The 15,969-nt window shown below is 53.0% G+C and overlaps 2 protein-coding genes across 5 annotated transcripts in view; one reads left to right on the top strand and one right to left on the bottom strand.

The window, feature by feature from the left end:
• Positions 1-15,969, top strand: part of LOC112658473 (uncharacterized) — a 444,780-nt gene that overhangs the window by 143,427 nt on the left and 285,384 nt on the right. The gene's annotated exons all lie outside the window — the stretch shown is intronic.
• Positions 7,595-15,969, bottom strand: part of FYN (FYN proto-oncogene, Src family tyrosine kinase) — a 211,362-nt gene continuing 202,987 nt past the window's right edge. For all 4 annotated transcript variants that reach the window (XM_025444839.3, XM_025444838.3, XM_049092471.1 and 1 more), the window contains one exon: positions 7,595-9,235. In XM_025444839.3, the coding sequence (XP_025300624.1) occupies positions 9,027-9,235 (209 nt within the window). In that variant the 3' untranslated portion in view covers positions 7,595-9,026. The remainder of the gene's footprint in view (positions 9,236-15,969) is intronic.

Below are 15,969 nucleotides of genomic sequence, written 5' to 3' on the forward strand. Positions count from 1 at the left end.
GTGATAATGGTCCTAAAACTGTGTGAATACACAAAAGGCCATTAAATTGCACACTTGAAGTGAGTGAATTGTATGGTATATGAATTCTGTCTCAGTAAAGCAGTTGGAAATTTTTAAAAGTCATTCTGTCCGTCTACTGTTACGGGTTTAGACGGGTTCTAACACATCTTACGTCTGACATGCGATCGTCACACTGAGGTATTGGGGGTTAGGGCTCAACAACGGCACGGATTTATGCCTTAGAAAGAAAAAATTGTATATATTGAAAAATGTTGATTTCTGGGTCTTGCCCCAGGGTCAGGAGGCCACAGCAGTCTGCATTTGACTAAAATTTCAGACCCTGTTCCCTCGGCTGCCTGAGTCAGTGGGGAGCGCAAGGACGCAGCCAGCCGGGTGGCCTTAGGAGCCAGGGCCCCAGACAAGCTACAGGATTGCCCCAGGTGTGGGAGGGCGTGGGAGGGCGTGGGAGGGGGTGGGGAAGGCGTGGGAGGGAGCTGACGACTTTGCCCAAGGGCTATTCAGTCTTCAGGGAGCCCGATGGGCGCAGAAGCCCTGGCGTCATTGGGCTTCTGGAGAAAGTCCCCTGGGCTTCCTGCGCTTCTCCCACCCGCTTCCATCTGCCGCGGGTGGGGTGGGGGGCACCTCTGAATCTCTGGAGGGTGGGGGGGCCCTTGAGATAGTTACAGTATCAAAAGTGGGTATCAGAGGAGCCCGGGGGGCTCAGCGGTTGAGCATCAGCCTTGGGCTCAGTTGGTGACCCTGGGGTCCTGGGTTCGAGTCCTGTGTTGGGCTCCCTGCAGGAGAGCCTCCTCTGCCTCTTCTCCCTCTGCCTGTGTCTCTCTCATGAATAAATAAAAAATCTTAAAAAAAAAAAAAAGAAAAAAGTGGGCATAAGGAGTGAGGCAGGGCATCCCTCCACAGGGCGGGCCCAGGCCACTCCATACGGCGACCTCCTTCTCGTGCAGAGGACGTGGTCGGGGACATGAATTTTTTTTTTAAAGATTTTATTTATTTATTCATGAGAGACACAGAGAGAGAGAGAGAGAGAGAGAGAGAGAGAGAAAGAGGCAGAGACACAGGCAGAGGGAGAAGCAGGCTCCATGCAGGGAGCCCAACCCGGGACTCGATCCCAGGTCTCCAGGATCATGCCTGGGCCAAAGGCAGGCGCTAAACCACTGAGCCACCCAGGGATCCCCTGACAGGAGTTTTCAATGCGTTCTGGTTTTTGTTTTTTGTTTTTTACCGGTTTCATTTAGAAACCCAGGGCTTTCGCATGAAGGACAGGCCTGTGTGTCCTGTACGTTGGTCATGGGCTTGCGGCGGAGCTGCGCCCATCGACTCTGGATCTGGCTCCCCTGCGCTTGGGGACTGAGCCCAGGTCCCTCGGCCTCGTCGGGCCAGGATGTGCTCTCCGGGGCCACGCTCAGCCGCCCGGCTGCTGGGCCGAGAGGAGGATGGCCTGGCCGTGCCCTGGGTACCCGGCCACCAGCTGCGGTGTCACCCCCCTCCGGCCGGCAGGTGCAGTGTCCCCCCCAGGTCAGCAGGTGAGGTGTCCCCCTGGCCACCAGCCGCAGTGTCCTCCCTGGCCACCAGCTGCGGTGTCCCCCCAGCTGGTGGGTGCGGAGCCTGATGCGGTGGCCCAGGCTGTCCAGCCAGAGCTAAGGCAAGTAGGACTTAAACGGAGCCTTAGAAGGAGAAGCGTGTTGGGAATGATCCGTGAGGAGGGGGGGGGACTCCTCGCCCTTCCCAGTTACCGCACAAACTCTGCTCCGGTGAGCAGTGCGGGAGCTGCTCATATTTTAAATCAAACTAAAGTCCACTGAAGGAGAAAAATTATGCATTTTCCATAAGTGATGTGGGCAAATTATTATTCAATTTTTAACAGGGTTTTTCCATCACTTTACTGTGCACAGCATAATACGGTTAATTTACCAGAAAGCAGTGTTATCCATTCCCTAATTCTCGAGGCCACTGCTCTCCGGGACCTGACCGACCTTCCGGCTCCGTTTGGGTGGGTTGGGTTCCAGAGCCTTCTCCAGAGGCCCTGCCTCCCTGGGGTCTTCCAGCACTCGCCCCTCGGGAAGAGTCTAAAAATGAAAGGATTCACATACCCGGGTTTAGTTTATGAGTGGCTTTAAGTGAATCCTTTTGTAAAGATGAAGACAAAGACGACGACGAAGACAAAGAAAGAAGAAGAAGAAAGAAGGAGGAGGAGGAGAAGGAGAAGAAGAAGAAAAGAAAGAAGAAGAAGAAGAAGAAGAAGAAGAAGAAGAAGAAGAAGAAGAAGAAAGAAGGAGAAGAAGGAGAAAGAGAAGAAAAGGGAGAAGCAGCAGCCTCTTGCTATTTGGTAGTATTTCCCCACGGAATTCCATGTGCGGTTTTCGTTAAAAACACTATCTGACTAATAACCATTTCATTCTCTCCTGCTTCTAATTAGCCACTCATTGATGACTACGTTCCAAACGCTTGATAATGAACCAAAGGGGAAAAAAATTCCAAAACAAAACCACCAGAGAACATCCCGCGACCGGCCCTATATATCTTCTTTCAGGAGTTGACGTGTTGCGCGGGGGTTCAGGCACGACAGCCACGTCACCGGAAGGACAGCAAGGAAGCCGGTGGGTTCACACAGGGACGAAGGCCGCCCCCCCACTGCTGTTAAAGGGGAGCTATCATGAGCCCCTTCCCCTGCCACTTCTTGATTCTCATACTCTGTGAATATATTTCCGGCGCCTGGACCAGTCCAGCTGGGACGCTGGAGCCGATGCCCTGCCCGAGGCTCTCTGTCCTTCCATGCTGTTGTCCACCATCGTCTTAGCAGCTCAGTAATCAGAATAACTGATGCACCTGTAGGTTTTCTTTTCTTTTCTTTTTTTTTTTTTTTTGTGTGTGTGTGTGTGAGAGAGAGAGATTGACTTAGATTTGTTTTGTTTTTCTTCATTTAGATGCATTTGCTGAGCACCTTCTAGATTTAAAACATGCACTAGCCCCTAATGGGGGTTGGGAATCAGAAGGAAACACATCCAAAGGCAAAGAACACTGGTTCTCCCATTAAGCAGTACATAATCCATTTCTACTTGTCCTTTAAGATTCAGTTCAGGCATCACCTCACCTCCTCCAGGAAGCCTTCCCTACACTCTCCATTCCTGGCTGGACAGCACTCCTTTGCTACTACCTTTTTTTTTTTTTTTTACATTTTTTTTTTTTTTAAAGTAAACTCTATCCCCAGTGTGGGGCTTAAACTCACAACCCTGAGATCAATAGTCCAATGCTCTAGGAGTGCCTGGCTGCCTCAGTTGGTAGAGTGTGTGACTCTGGACCTCAGGGTTGTAAGTTCGAGCCCCACATTGGGCATTGAGATTACTTAAAAAAAAAAAAAATCTTAAAAAAAAAGAGTCACATGCTCTGTGGACTGAGCCACAGAGGCGCCCCACAGAGAGCTTATTGCAATGATCTTTTATGGGTCACCATCCTCACTGAACTGGGAATATTCATCGTCTCTCTGACTTTTAATAATATAATCTATTAATAATAACAATAATAAGCACTCAGCAAGTGTTTGGAGAAGGAATGGATGCTGAGTCCTTATATATGTATATATCCATAGTCATTTCTACCATTATCCCACCACCTTGAACAGCCTTGGCAAAGGACTCCTCTCTACCCAGCTCTGGTTTCTTCTGCCTCGTCCAGTGTCTCCATCCTGTTTATTCCCATTTGCTGCCATCTTGGACCAGCAGGTTGGCCAGACCAGACGTTCACTTCTGGTGGCTTTGGCTGGTTTTCTTCTTCCCACTATCAAACCCTCCTGTCTTCTGTCCCATTCTCCGTCAGGGGGCTGTTCTTCGCTGGGTGAAAAAAGGGAATCAGTTAAGAGAATCCACATTAATGGGGGTTAATGTCACCTCTCCCAAATACATTATTTTTATGTTAATGGTAATATTTTATGGACCACATCTTCATGCTGTGATTCTCAAGCAGGGCCCAGGTACCCCTGGGTCATGCAGAAGGGTGCCAGGAATCCTATAAGTCATAGCCTGCTGAACAACACACCACCTGAAGGCCTGGAAAGATAATTTTATGTGAAGATAAGGAATGGATATTGTAGGGACAATATCAAATTTTCATAAAAGGACAAAGTTAGAATGTGACCTTGAAGGCCCCAGGTCCCAGGGCGTACAAGCTTATTCCCATTAATGTTGGGGTGAGCTCTGGGCAAAATTTTGGGAAGCACTCATGGGGTTACTGGGCCTTTGAGTCATATATTGCTGACTGGTGACCACACATTTGCAAGGGGGCAGGGTTATGCCTCCCAGGACGCTCGGCCTGGGGCCTAGGTCACTGTGTCATTTGCAGGTCAACTGTTTGCTACACCTGAAGCCATCACCCATGGAGCCACCATTGTTCCGTCCAACCTCGTGCAGCAGCTCACCATTGCTCTCGGTGCTGGGAGAACGATGGCGAGCCAGTTAGGCACTTACGTTCCCGAGGCGCTCGCGGTCCGGCAGGGGAGATGCAGTCAAAAAAGAGTCATATTGGCAAACCCGGTATTAGAAGAGTAGCAAGTATTCCAGAGAGGAGCAGGGTACTCTGCCCCTGGTGGGATCACCTTCTCCTTAGAATAGTCCCTGCCAAGCTGGGAAAACACTTAATTTCAGTCCCTAGAATTTTAAAAATAGAGGCCTGGCTCCCCCTGCCCCCCAGGGGATCATGGATATTCTGCGTGTTTGAAAAAAAAAATGAGGCATGATTTAGGAATGTACTCTGAAAAGTTTCTGGGAATGGAGGTATGTTACAAATTGGAAAGGTCTGTTTGGTATTTCAAAGGTATCAAAGATGCTAATGTTTCCTTATTTTCTGCTCTGTAGTTGTCATCATTTTGGAGAAATGAATAAACGTATGTTACTGGGCCTTGCTTGGTAAATCTGTGCCCCACAGTGTCATTTGTAGAATAAGACATTTTTGAGCTCCTTTCCCTGTACCCCCAGGTTATTGTCTTCTTTCCTCCCCCCCTCCACTTCCTCCCAGTAGATATTTGGGGCAGCCTAACCGAAGCCCCATGGTACAGCACCTAGTGGTAGAGAAGCCAACCAAAGCCACCTAAACCGATTAAAATACATTTCAGGAACAAACTGCCCAAAGACCATTTTATGCAAGTGTAACTGGTTGGGCAACGCCAGTTCTGTCAAGGGAGGTCCCTTGTCCCTTGGAGCCGGCACAGGCGGCGCCCCTCTGCGTGCTGCTGAGAACCTCACCTCCTGTCCAGGCCGTGGAAGAACCAGTCAGTGCAGGTCCCACAGGAGACCTCGGCTGAAGTTTCGCAGCTAGAGACCCTCTGGGGCCAAGATTTAGCCACGGAGGACTCCTGTCCTTCTCAGGGCAGGTAAACACCCTCTGGCGCTTGTCAGAAAACCGGCGGTCGCGTGGCTGTACTTGAGGGCCTAGGAGCACCCTGAGCTTTCCGGGGGGAACGTCTGGCTTCCCCACAGCCCCTTCTTTGCCACGAACCAAGTCAGAGCCAAATGCATCATTAGCTTTCATCTACACCCTGACGCCCCCACACAAGGCTCCCCCCACCCAACTCGCTGGTCCTTCCGGCCCCCCAGGGCCCAGAACCAGGGCCCCGGAGGGGGTGAGCACCGTTGCATGGGAATCACGTCGGCACATTGGCCAAGTGTCAGCTTCGTCAGATGGTCGTCCGGTAGCTCCGTGATTCAATTAACAGTTGATCAAGATTAATAGTTAATAATAGAAAGAATCGTGTAGCCCCCAGCGCCCCGGCAAGGCGCCCGCTCCCCCGGGGCAGCAGGGGGTGTACTCACTCACTCCCTGGCGCCTGGAGACCCCAAGCCATTCAGCGACACCTGCTGCTAAGGCACCTTGCAAGACCCAGGCGTGCCGCCTCCTGGCGTGCTTCGCTGCACGTCGTTTTTGCACACTGAGGGCTGCGGCACCCCGCGCAGAGCGGAGTCTGTCGGCGCCCCCTCTCCAACACGCGTCGCTCACTTCGCGTGTCCCTGTCACATTGCGAATTCTCGCAACGTTTCATTATCCTATTGGTTATGATGAGCTGGGATCGGTTCTTGCAGCTCCCTGGAAGTTCAGATGAGAATTAGCACTTTTTAAGTAAGATTTTTAAGGTAAGTGTATGTACTTTTCGGACACGCTCTTGCACACTTGCGAAACTACGGGACAGTGTAAGCAGAGGCTTCATGTGTACCGGGAAACCGAAACATTCATGAACTTGCTCTGTTGAGACAGTTGCTCTGCCGGGGTGGTCTGCGCTGGGACCTGCTCTGTCCCTGGGGGTGCCCGTGTTCCTCGTTCCTAACAAGACATCTTTCTGGTGAATTCAGTTTCCTGGCTCCAAACTCCTGCAGCTTGGGAGGGAGAGAGCTTCTTGGGCGGTGTTGGGAACCCCGGGAGCGGTCTTCGTTGGCCTGGCCTGGCCGACCTCGGGACCATCTCCGGGCAGCACGGGCTCTGCCTTCCCCGCGCCTCCCCGCCGGCTCTCAGAGCGGTGCCCGCGCCGCCTTTTCCGGGCGCCCTCGGGTTCCCCAAGCCCTTAGCTCTGCTTCACAGGACAGACTCCACAACAAACGCAGCTGATGAATCAAAGGCTACGCTTTGGCTTGAAGAAACCAAAGTTTTCTCTTAAGGAGTCTCTGTCTAAAGCAAGTTATAACGTTTTCAGATTTTTTTGAATGACCCAGTCAAAAACACAAACAACAACCCTCCAGAGAATGTTTGCAAATTATCCGAGTGGGATGTGAAGATGAAAAAGTTATCTTTAAAAATATCTCAAACACATTAATAAATTGCCTAGTAATTGTAGAAGATCTTTGAAATTTTTTTAAATCAATTTAGCAATCTCATTAATACCAAAAACCATACCAGAAAGACTTGGCTAACCAGAAAATCCCTTTGTTTCATGATTTTTTTTTTTTTTTAATGTTGGGAACCCTTTCTAAGTATAAAGGTTGTTTCAGCAAGAAAACTCTCCTGCTGTGGAACTCCACCTGACGGCAGCGATCTCCGAATCACAGGATCTTAGATCTGTGGGAACCTACAGCAAATCTCATCCAACCCCCTCATTTCCATAGACAGTACCTAAAACAGAGGCGCCAGATGGCTCCAAGGTCCCGCAGCTGCATGAGTGTGCAGCCAGGCCCGGACAGCTGGAGCAGTCCACCCCCGGCCCCTACTACCACCAGGTTGTTTCCCTGGTTACAGAGGTAGAGGACCACGGGAAGTACATATACTGATTCTAGGGCAACAAAGTCTTTTTGTAATTGCCCTTCTATAGGTAGGATACAGGATGTTCCAGTTAGAGACAATGTCTGATAAATTAAAATGTTAAAGGATGCTTAATCTTGCTTTAATGATCCTCTGAAATAGCTCAACAACAGCCTGGCCTTTCTAGGGGCGGGGGCGGTGGGGAGGGAACCCCAGTCCTGGTGTTCTGAGTGTTTCTGTCATTTGGAAATCACTGCACGATGGTTAAATTCACCAGAGGATTCCTTATCACCTGGTGTGGGACAGATATGTCACTACTGGAGTAACTTCCATGATTTAAACAAATGAACAAAAAAAATTCAAATGTAAAATGCTCTCTTTTTAATTACTAAATTAAGAAAGTTAAACAATTTAAAAATGTAAACTCACAAATAAATCATAACAAAAAAGGAATTAAGATTTCAGAGTTGCTACCCAGTATTAAAAACTTAATAGAAATAGGCTTTTTTTTGATTTGTTGTTGTTAAACATGTAATTCAAGGTTGGTACAAACAGCAACTAAAAATGTAATACTTTTTTTTTTCTTTTTTTTTTTTTTTCCTTTTTTGGTGCATCCCCATGAAATGTAAAGTAGTGCATAGTTATTCCACTGGAGACTTCTTGGACATATAGAAAGTCATTTCATTAGCAGTACAGGACGTTTAAAACACTTATTTTACAATGGGAAATGTACAACCCCCACCCTCATAAAGTTTTAGTTGCATGAGAAAGTTTAGCAGGTTGCCATGACTCTAATGCTATGGGTTTTAGACCATTTAAATGTGGTTACAAGGTTTATTAAATAAAAAAAAGGTTGAAACATTTCAGCATTCATATCTTTATACAAGAAGCATGTGTGGTATCCATCTTCCAGTTCCCCTGGTAGTATTGGCCATTTGCTTGCTTAAGTATACTTTTAGGTTTCAAGAACGAATCGCAGGAAGTCAAAGCAAATACTGGAAACAGAACTTGTGAATTCAGCTCTGCGGCTGCGGAAAAGAGTCAAAGTAACAGCCATCTATAGGTACAGTCATGAACCAAAAAAGTGCAATCCAAATTAAGAAGAGAGGAAAAAAAAAAGGGATCATGCTTTGCAAAAGCCAAAAAGGAGGCCACTGGTTTGCAGAATAACACCAGTGCTTTTATGCTGATTTGGCAGTAAAATCCTCACTCTGGGTCCCCGAGGCTTTATGGCCCAGGTTGGCCATGGTCTCCACGTTAGCACCCACATGGTGTATGTACAGGGACATAGATAGTATATATATATTTTTTTGTAAAAAAGAAAAAAAAAACCCAAACACCTGTCCTGATTGGTTTTTGTTAAAACATGAAAAAAAATTTTATTGTTTTAGACAAAGAGGCCACTTTTGGAAAATAATACCTTTTTTTTTTTTTTTTTTAGTTGAATCAGGTGAAGACAGTTAAAATCACATAGGATTCGCATTTTAAAAAAAGGAAAGCACTAGGATCGTTGGCACTGGAGTTAACTATTTACACTGAACAGAGGTTTGGCCTTTTACATAAACATCGATACAATGCAATTTTCCAAAGTCTGAGAAATAACAAGGTTCTGTCTCGTATGCTTCACAGAGGAGGTTCGGATTTGGGGACAAGTGTCATGAGTGAGGGCCGCGGAAGTTCGTCAGCTTCGGAGTCACATGCAATCTGGTCCAGGACGGCTCTCACTGCTCGAGCAGCTGCGGCTACGGAACTGAAAGCTAATGGGGGGGGGGAAGCCTGCAGACCCGGGCTCACAGGTTCTCGCCGGGCTGGTACTGGGGCTCCGTGGCCGTGAAGTAGTCTTCCAGGAAGCCCTGCAAGTACTCGAAGGTGGGCCGTTCCTCGGGGTCCTTCTTCCAGCAGTGGATCATGAGCTCGTGGAGGGAGATGGGGCAGTCCTGCGGGCAGGGCATCCTGTAGCCGCGCTCCACCTGCTCCAGCACCTCGCGGTTGTTCATGCCTGCAAGACACGGCAGGGCGTGCGTGAGCCGGGCGTGCTCCCCTGCCTCGGCCTGCCCCTCGGGGGCGCCCAGGACGGCGGGGCCGCTCTAAGCAGGGGGCCAGGCCGATGGGCCACGCGGGTGACGCGCTTGTGTCGAGTTCTGGGAAGGGCCAAGCGACGGGGGTGGGGAGCGGAGGACTGGCCGCCAGGGTGAGCGGCGGGGGCGCCTGCGAGGGGCTGCACAGGATCTCTGCCGTGTACATTATGTATTCTTAAAGATCTTATTTATTTATTCATGAGACCCAGAGAGAGAGGCAGAGACACAGCAGAGGGAGAAGCAGGCTCCTGCAGGAAGCCCGACGCGGGACTCGATCCTGGGACTCTGGGGTCACGCCCTGAGCCCAAGGCAGACACTTAACCGCTGAGCCACCCAGGGGCCCCTGTAAATTTTGATTTAATTAAACTGATCAAAAACGGTGAATGAGGCGGACAGAAAGAAAGAAAAGAAATCGGTGGAATGAAAGCGATACTGTCCCTTGTTTATAGAGTCTATAGCCTCCATCTATGGACTTCGTAAAATGGTTCTGCTTACGCCTGGGCCAGCTTTGGGTGTCCCACCGGCCGAGACCTGCCATCGTGTCATCACGGCGGGACCGTCTGGCCCAGTGACCCCGCGGTGCCCTGCGGTTTGGGGACTCTGACGGGAGCCGGGGCGCCTCCGCGGCTGTGCTCACCGCCCGCCTTGGACAGGCCATCTGTCGTCTGAGACCTGCTGGTGAAACCCCAGGCTGCGCAGCCCCAACAGGAGACGCTGGGGGAGACGGACGGAGCAGGAAGCGCAGGGACCAGCTAGGTGGGCTGAGGCCAAGCCTGGCCCCTCCTCCGGTCACTGCCGGACATGCTCCTGTCCTCCTCCCCCTCCCTTTCCCCACTGTGTCACATCCTGCCACTGCCGCCAAGCCCTTGTGTGTTTTGGCTGCTGCTTGGCCCCAGGCTTGTAATCTGGAATCCTCCCCAACTGCTGACCTGCTTCATTTACAAAATCAAGGGCCTGATTTCAAGCCACACAGAAACCTAGATTTCCTCCCCTGGGTCTCAGAGATAAAAGCAGGGGACCCAGCGTATGCACGCAGCAGCTCCCGTGAGGCCCGCGGCGCAACCCTGACCTGACTTCTGGGGTCTGTGGCCCTTCTCTCTGTTGTTGCTTTTGGAACCGGGCTTGTCCTGGCTCCTGTCCGGACCGGCCACGGCCCCGTCGGTCACATGCTTGCTCGAGCGCTTTCAGGATGCTTGCTTGTTCTCAGCCAGTGAAACTTCTTGGGATAAAATCCATGTATCATCCCTGCTGCTGAAGGAGGCCTTCGATGGAATTATTCTAACATCAGCTTTGCTCACATTTGGGAGGGACCCTCCTCAGTCGGGTGCTGGGTCAGCTCTGTGGCTGGTTACCTTAAATCCTCCACCAACCGCTGAAAACTCATTTCGAAAACCCAGGATGGGGCGGGGAGCTGGAAGCAAGGGGCAGAGAGTGGTGCTGCCAGCAGAACGTCCTGCGGTGCCCTGGACACACCGGGTGAGGGACAGGGCCCAGCGCATCCTTATCCACGATCCCTAAATCCAACAAGCTCTGGGAAGTTCTGGTGACTCACCTGGCCGCACAACTGACCCGAACGGGCGTCACTTGGCCATAAAACCTGAGGCTGTTTACTGTTTTTATTTGTTCGTACAAACTGCTAGGGCAGTGAGAAGGTATCGGAGTATGGAGCGTGGCCTCGGGCCCTCCTAGGACGTCGTGCTAACCGGTCCATGCGCCCTACGGTGCTGTCTACAGAAGCCTGGTCCTGAAGCACATCCGGCCCGAGTTTGGGCTGTGGCCTGAGCGTGGCCCGTGGCCACCAGCCCGGAGGGACCGGGAGGTGCATGAGGACCCGCGTTCCCTAGAGCCTTTGCTTTGGGCCCTACACAGTCCTTGGCTCCCATCTCAGAGGCGGGAACCTCCCCGGTCCTGCACCCCCCCCCACCCCAGGAGCCTGTAGGGACAAAGAGGAAAGACGAGGCACAAGGCCTGCACCTCAGGAGGCCCGCCAGGCCCTCCTGGAAGGCGTTTCACCCCCCACCCCAGCCCCTTCTAATGCTTTATTCTGGCGCGGAGACTGTCCGAAGTGGCACCGCGCAGTTTAATTAATCATTCTCCTGTTGCTCTGTGGAGCTTATGTCAGGAAATGTTTCCTTTCGTTAAAAAACAAACTACTCAAATGGAAAGATTTCACGTATTTTTCTTTTTTTTTTTTTTAAGACTCCTAGTGCAATCTCTGCCAATGGAAAGTTTAATTGGCCACTTGGGTCAGGCCTATTTTTCCAGGGCGCTGCCCAAGTCCCAGCCACGGCAGATAGAGCCCCTTGACCCTGTGCCCGCAGCATCCCCGAGACGGCCGCTTCCTGGGCGGCGGTGGCCAGGGTCCCCCACGCGGGCCCACGGTCACACGCCCGCCGCTTTCCTCGCTCCAGGTCCCTTCCTCCCGCGCCTCCTCTTCGTCTCTTCTCGTGCCTTCCTCAAAGCATGGGGACCATATGTAACCAAGTCTGCTCCCTGGGCCAAGCCGAGACATACCAATGACGGTGTGGCCAGAAAAGTGGGGAAGACAGACAATGCACATTCGGGGGACAATGGACGGCGCGAGCGGGATCAGCTCTTCCCGCCGCGCATGAGCCGTGGCTGGCTGGGCGGAGCCGCAGATGCTCCTCCACAGCACCCCGCGATCTGGAGATGCCGCTGGGCAAGGCTGGGGAGAGTTTTGTTTTTTTTTTTTAGATTTTACTTATTTATTTGACAGAGAGAGGGAGGGAGAGTGAGCACAAGCCGGGGGAGCAGGAGAGGGAGGAGCAGGCTCCCTGCTGAGCAGGGGGCCTGACATGGGGCTCGATCTGTGACACCCCCGGGTCTCAGGCTTAACTGACTGAGCCCCCCAGGCACCCTGGGCTAGTTTTGACTCTACAAACGACAGCCAGATGAAGCGGATTGTGTTCATATTAAAAAAAAAAAAAAAAAAAGTATTCCCAGCTCTAAGAATTTTGATCAATTGTTTCAAGAATTTCTTTTTTTAGCAAAAGTGGGTTTTACTCTCCACACTACGATAGAAATGAGACTATTTTCCTTTTTTCTTTTTCGACGGTTTCATATTTTTGTTACCAAAAGGACTTGGGAGCTGCCCTCCTTGAGCCACTTTTCCCAAGACACTGGCTGCACCTAGCACCTGGGCGGTGCGGGAAGGGCCCGGCAGGGGCCACGCAGGCCGGCGGCGGGGCCTGGAGGGCGGCGGGGACACCAGGCCAGGGGAAGTGGTCACCATACCTCCTGTGGAGGAGGCAGGGAGGCAGGAGGGTGCTGGAGTGTTTTTTTTCTTTTCCCTCCCTTTTCATGGGGGAGATGCTGGCAGAGAAACAGAAGAGCCAGAGGCTTTAAAACACGGCCTGTGGGCGCGTTTCCGGGTGACACTGCCTTGGACCGCTCGGGCCTCCAGGTTTCCAGTGGGAGCTGCTGGGAGACCGTTTCTCAGCCGAGGGTGGTCCCTGTGGTGGGCGGTGGCCGGCCTGGGAGGTGTCACAGTCAGGAAGGACGCGGGGCTGGGCGGCCAGCTTGGCCCCACCTGGCCTCTGCGGGCGGCCTCTGCCCTCTCGCTGCGTCTGCAGAATGGGCCATTCCCACGGGTCACAGCTCCACGGACGTGGACCGTGCCGGGGTTTGCCTTCCAATCCGTCTTCCCTAGATCCTCCCCGGGGCCTCCCGTCACCATGGATTTCGGGCCTTCGGGGGCGGTCACGGAGAGAGCCCCATTTCCAGCGGGCGGCCGAGCCTCTGCGCCCCCCGCGCCTACTCCCTTCCTGCCGTCACCACCACAGAACCCTTCCTGAGTCATTGGGCTGCCTTGCTCCGGCTTCCCAACCGGGGCCACGCGTCCGACCCTCCCGCTTACACGTGCGTGCGTTCCCTTCCCTTCTCCCCTTGTCTTTCCACCTCTTCTTCTTTTAGATTTTTCCCGTTCCTCTCCTTCGAGCTACCCACTAACTCCACAGAGCCTCATCCCCCTTTTCTTTCAGATTCTTTAGAGAAGGGGAAGAAACCTCATTTCCCCCAGCGGAGCCACTTCACTACTTCCAACTCTGCACCTCTAACTGATGACCTGACCACCCCTGGCCTCAGTTTCTTCGTTTGTCAACATTCACTGTGCTTGCAGCTGTTTGAAACAAAACAAAACAAAACAAACCCCAAAAAACCCAAAAAACGGGTCTCCTATGAAAGGGGAGTGTTGGGTTTTATGGCTTCCCATTTGTGCAGCTTCCTAATGCGGATCTCTGAGGGGCCAGCTCTGCACGATCCGTTGGCGGATCAAGGCCACATCTGGATTAGACGACGGGTCTCAAGAACCTGGATTTTGTGCCACGGGGAAAGGGAGCCTCTCGCAACGGGAACGATGTGAGGTTATCAGACGTTGGGGTTGCTTTTTGCAAGCTGAGCTTTGCATTCAGAGAACTTATGCTCTCTTGTGCAGAAGGCTTTCTCCGGAGGCTCCCCCTGGCTTCTCTGCATAAACCCTGTGGGAAGCTCCTTCTGTTTACTCGCCTGTGTCTGCCAGGGGACCGAGGGCAAAGTTAACGGCGAGGAGCCTGTGGTACCCCAGACCGTCCCGGGCTCTGGGCAGCAGTCGGGAGGTGTCCTGTTAGGTCTGGTGAAGGATCAAAGTGCCACTTTAGGGCAGACAGATGCTCATCAAAGAGCAGAGGCGAAAATGAAGGAGTGACTTTGGGAAGGCACAAGAACGACTAGTTTTGTTTCTCTTGCCTCATCTTCCCTGATAACCTCAGGGCAGCCGGTTTTATTAAGCCCACCGTACTAACGGATGTGGAAAGGACAGCTACTCAGGTGCCATGGTACAGCAGGGCTGTTTGACGTGGATCACGCAGCACCATGAAGAACTGTCCCAGAGGAGGAGACGGGAGGAAGAGCGCCAGGGTGTCCACGGGGAAGGCCCTGGAAACACTGAGCTGACCACGAAGGGCAGCGGGACTGGGGCTCAGGAGCAGAAAGCTTCTCTCTGGCTGCCCTCTCCGGGTGCCTTCTCCTCCCCACTCCCCCCTCTCCGCAGCCAGCTGGCCCCGAGAAACCCCGTAGGGAAGGGCGGCAACTCCAGGCTGGCTTCCCTCTCTGGGGGGCACTCGGGAGCTGAGCAGAGGAGCCCGGGAGGTGGATGGGGGCGGAGGGCAGAGCACCCTTGGCTGAGAGTCGCGCTTCCCTCCTGCTTCCCAGGTTCCTGGCCCGAGAGTCTCCTCTTTTCCTACCCCCAGAAAAATCTGCTCGGTGGGCACGCTGAGCCTAGCAGGAGGTGAGAAGGCAGGTGGTGAAGGTGGCTGCTGAGCACAGAGCAATGTGCGTGGGGTCCAGGGCCGCGGGTGTCCCAGTGGGGCGGTGGGGTGGGCGGCGGGGGACGGGTGGGGCTTGCAATTCTCTAAGGAGGAGACCTGCTGGTTTCCCTAGTTTCCCCTGTCGCTTTAAGTCCCCGTCGGGCGGCTGGATACATTCATACATTCGCGAAAGCCAGGAGCTGCCACTCAGGGAAAGATTCAAAAGTGCTTCAAGTGCAGGGGTCAATGTGCCGGGCTTCAGGGCCCGCTCCTGCCTCTCCGGATCCTGCCGAATTCACGGAGCAGCTGTGCAGGCTAGAGCCGGGGCACAGGACGGCGGGACTGCCTGCCTGGACCGGAGCTGGGACGCGGGCTTCCCGGGGCAACTCTGAGGGCAGAGGCCAGCTCGCGATGGGCCAACACGCGCTGCGTTTCTTTATGGTGCAGGTGGGGCAACAGAGTTAAAAGGCTTTGCAGGCCATCAGCCAACCTGAAGGAGAGCTTGTCTCAAAAAACTCATCGGAATAATCTCCCCTGCCCTCCGCCCGTCTCTTTTTGCTATCCCACCCACCCACCCACCCTGTGTGGGCTTACGCTCACTGAGAGTCTGCATGGGCAGACGCCGCTGGGCCCCGGGTGGCACGGAGGCAAGCAGACGGGGCGGGTCATTTGGGGTGGACGTGGAGAAGGCGATGTCTGGGCTGGGCTCTGAAGGACGGTGAGGCCGACAGTGGAGCCGAGAGGAGCGACTTGGGTCAGCGGGATGGCCCAGGGTGAGGGCCGGGGGTGGCAAGAAGGAACTCGCCGCCAGGTCATGTCACTCTCCCACTCAGGCCCGTCAGTGACCCCCCACCTCACTAAGGACAACAGCCCCAGTCCTCACAGTGACCTGGGAGGCCCTCTGTGGTCTCCCCGGGCCCCTTGGGCCTCCCGTTCCCTCTGCTCCAGCCACGCTGCTGCCGGGAGGGAGGACGCCCTGCCACACAGCTCCCTGGAGCCTGCGTCCTGCAGGTCCTTCCTCAGGTGCCGCCCTCCCTGTGGGCCCTTCCCTTGCCTCTCTCCATCCCCTTCCTCGTTTTGTTTTCCTCTCACCCCCCCACCCCACCCGCCCCCACACAACAGAGTTTGCCTATCTTTGTTTATTGTCTGTCTTGTCCAAGAAGAATAAATGCTCATGAGGGCACGGGTCAGTGCTTGAACCAGGCCTGGCATACAGTAGGTGCTCAATAAATATTTGTGGAGCGACTCAAGGAGTCTCCTCCACCCCCCTCCACTCCCCGACCACACTCCCCTCAAAGAAAGGGTTACTAAGGAGGACGCGAAGCTAAGGCTTCTGGAGTTTCTCTGGAAGG

This window comes from Canis lupus, chromosome 12, assembly GCF_003254725.2.
Source record: "Canis lupus dingo isolate Sandy chromosome 12, ASM325472v2, whole genome shotgun sequence".
In the NCBI taxonomy this organism is placed as follows: Eukaryota; Metazoa; Chordata; class Mammalia; order Carnivora; family Canidae; genus Canis; species Canis lupus.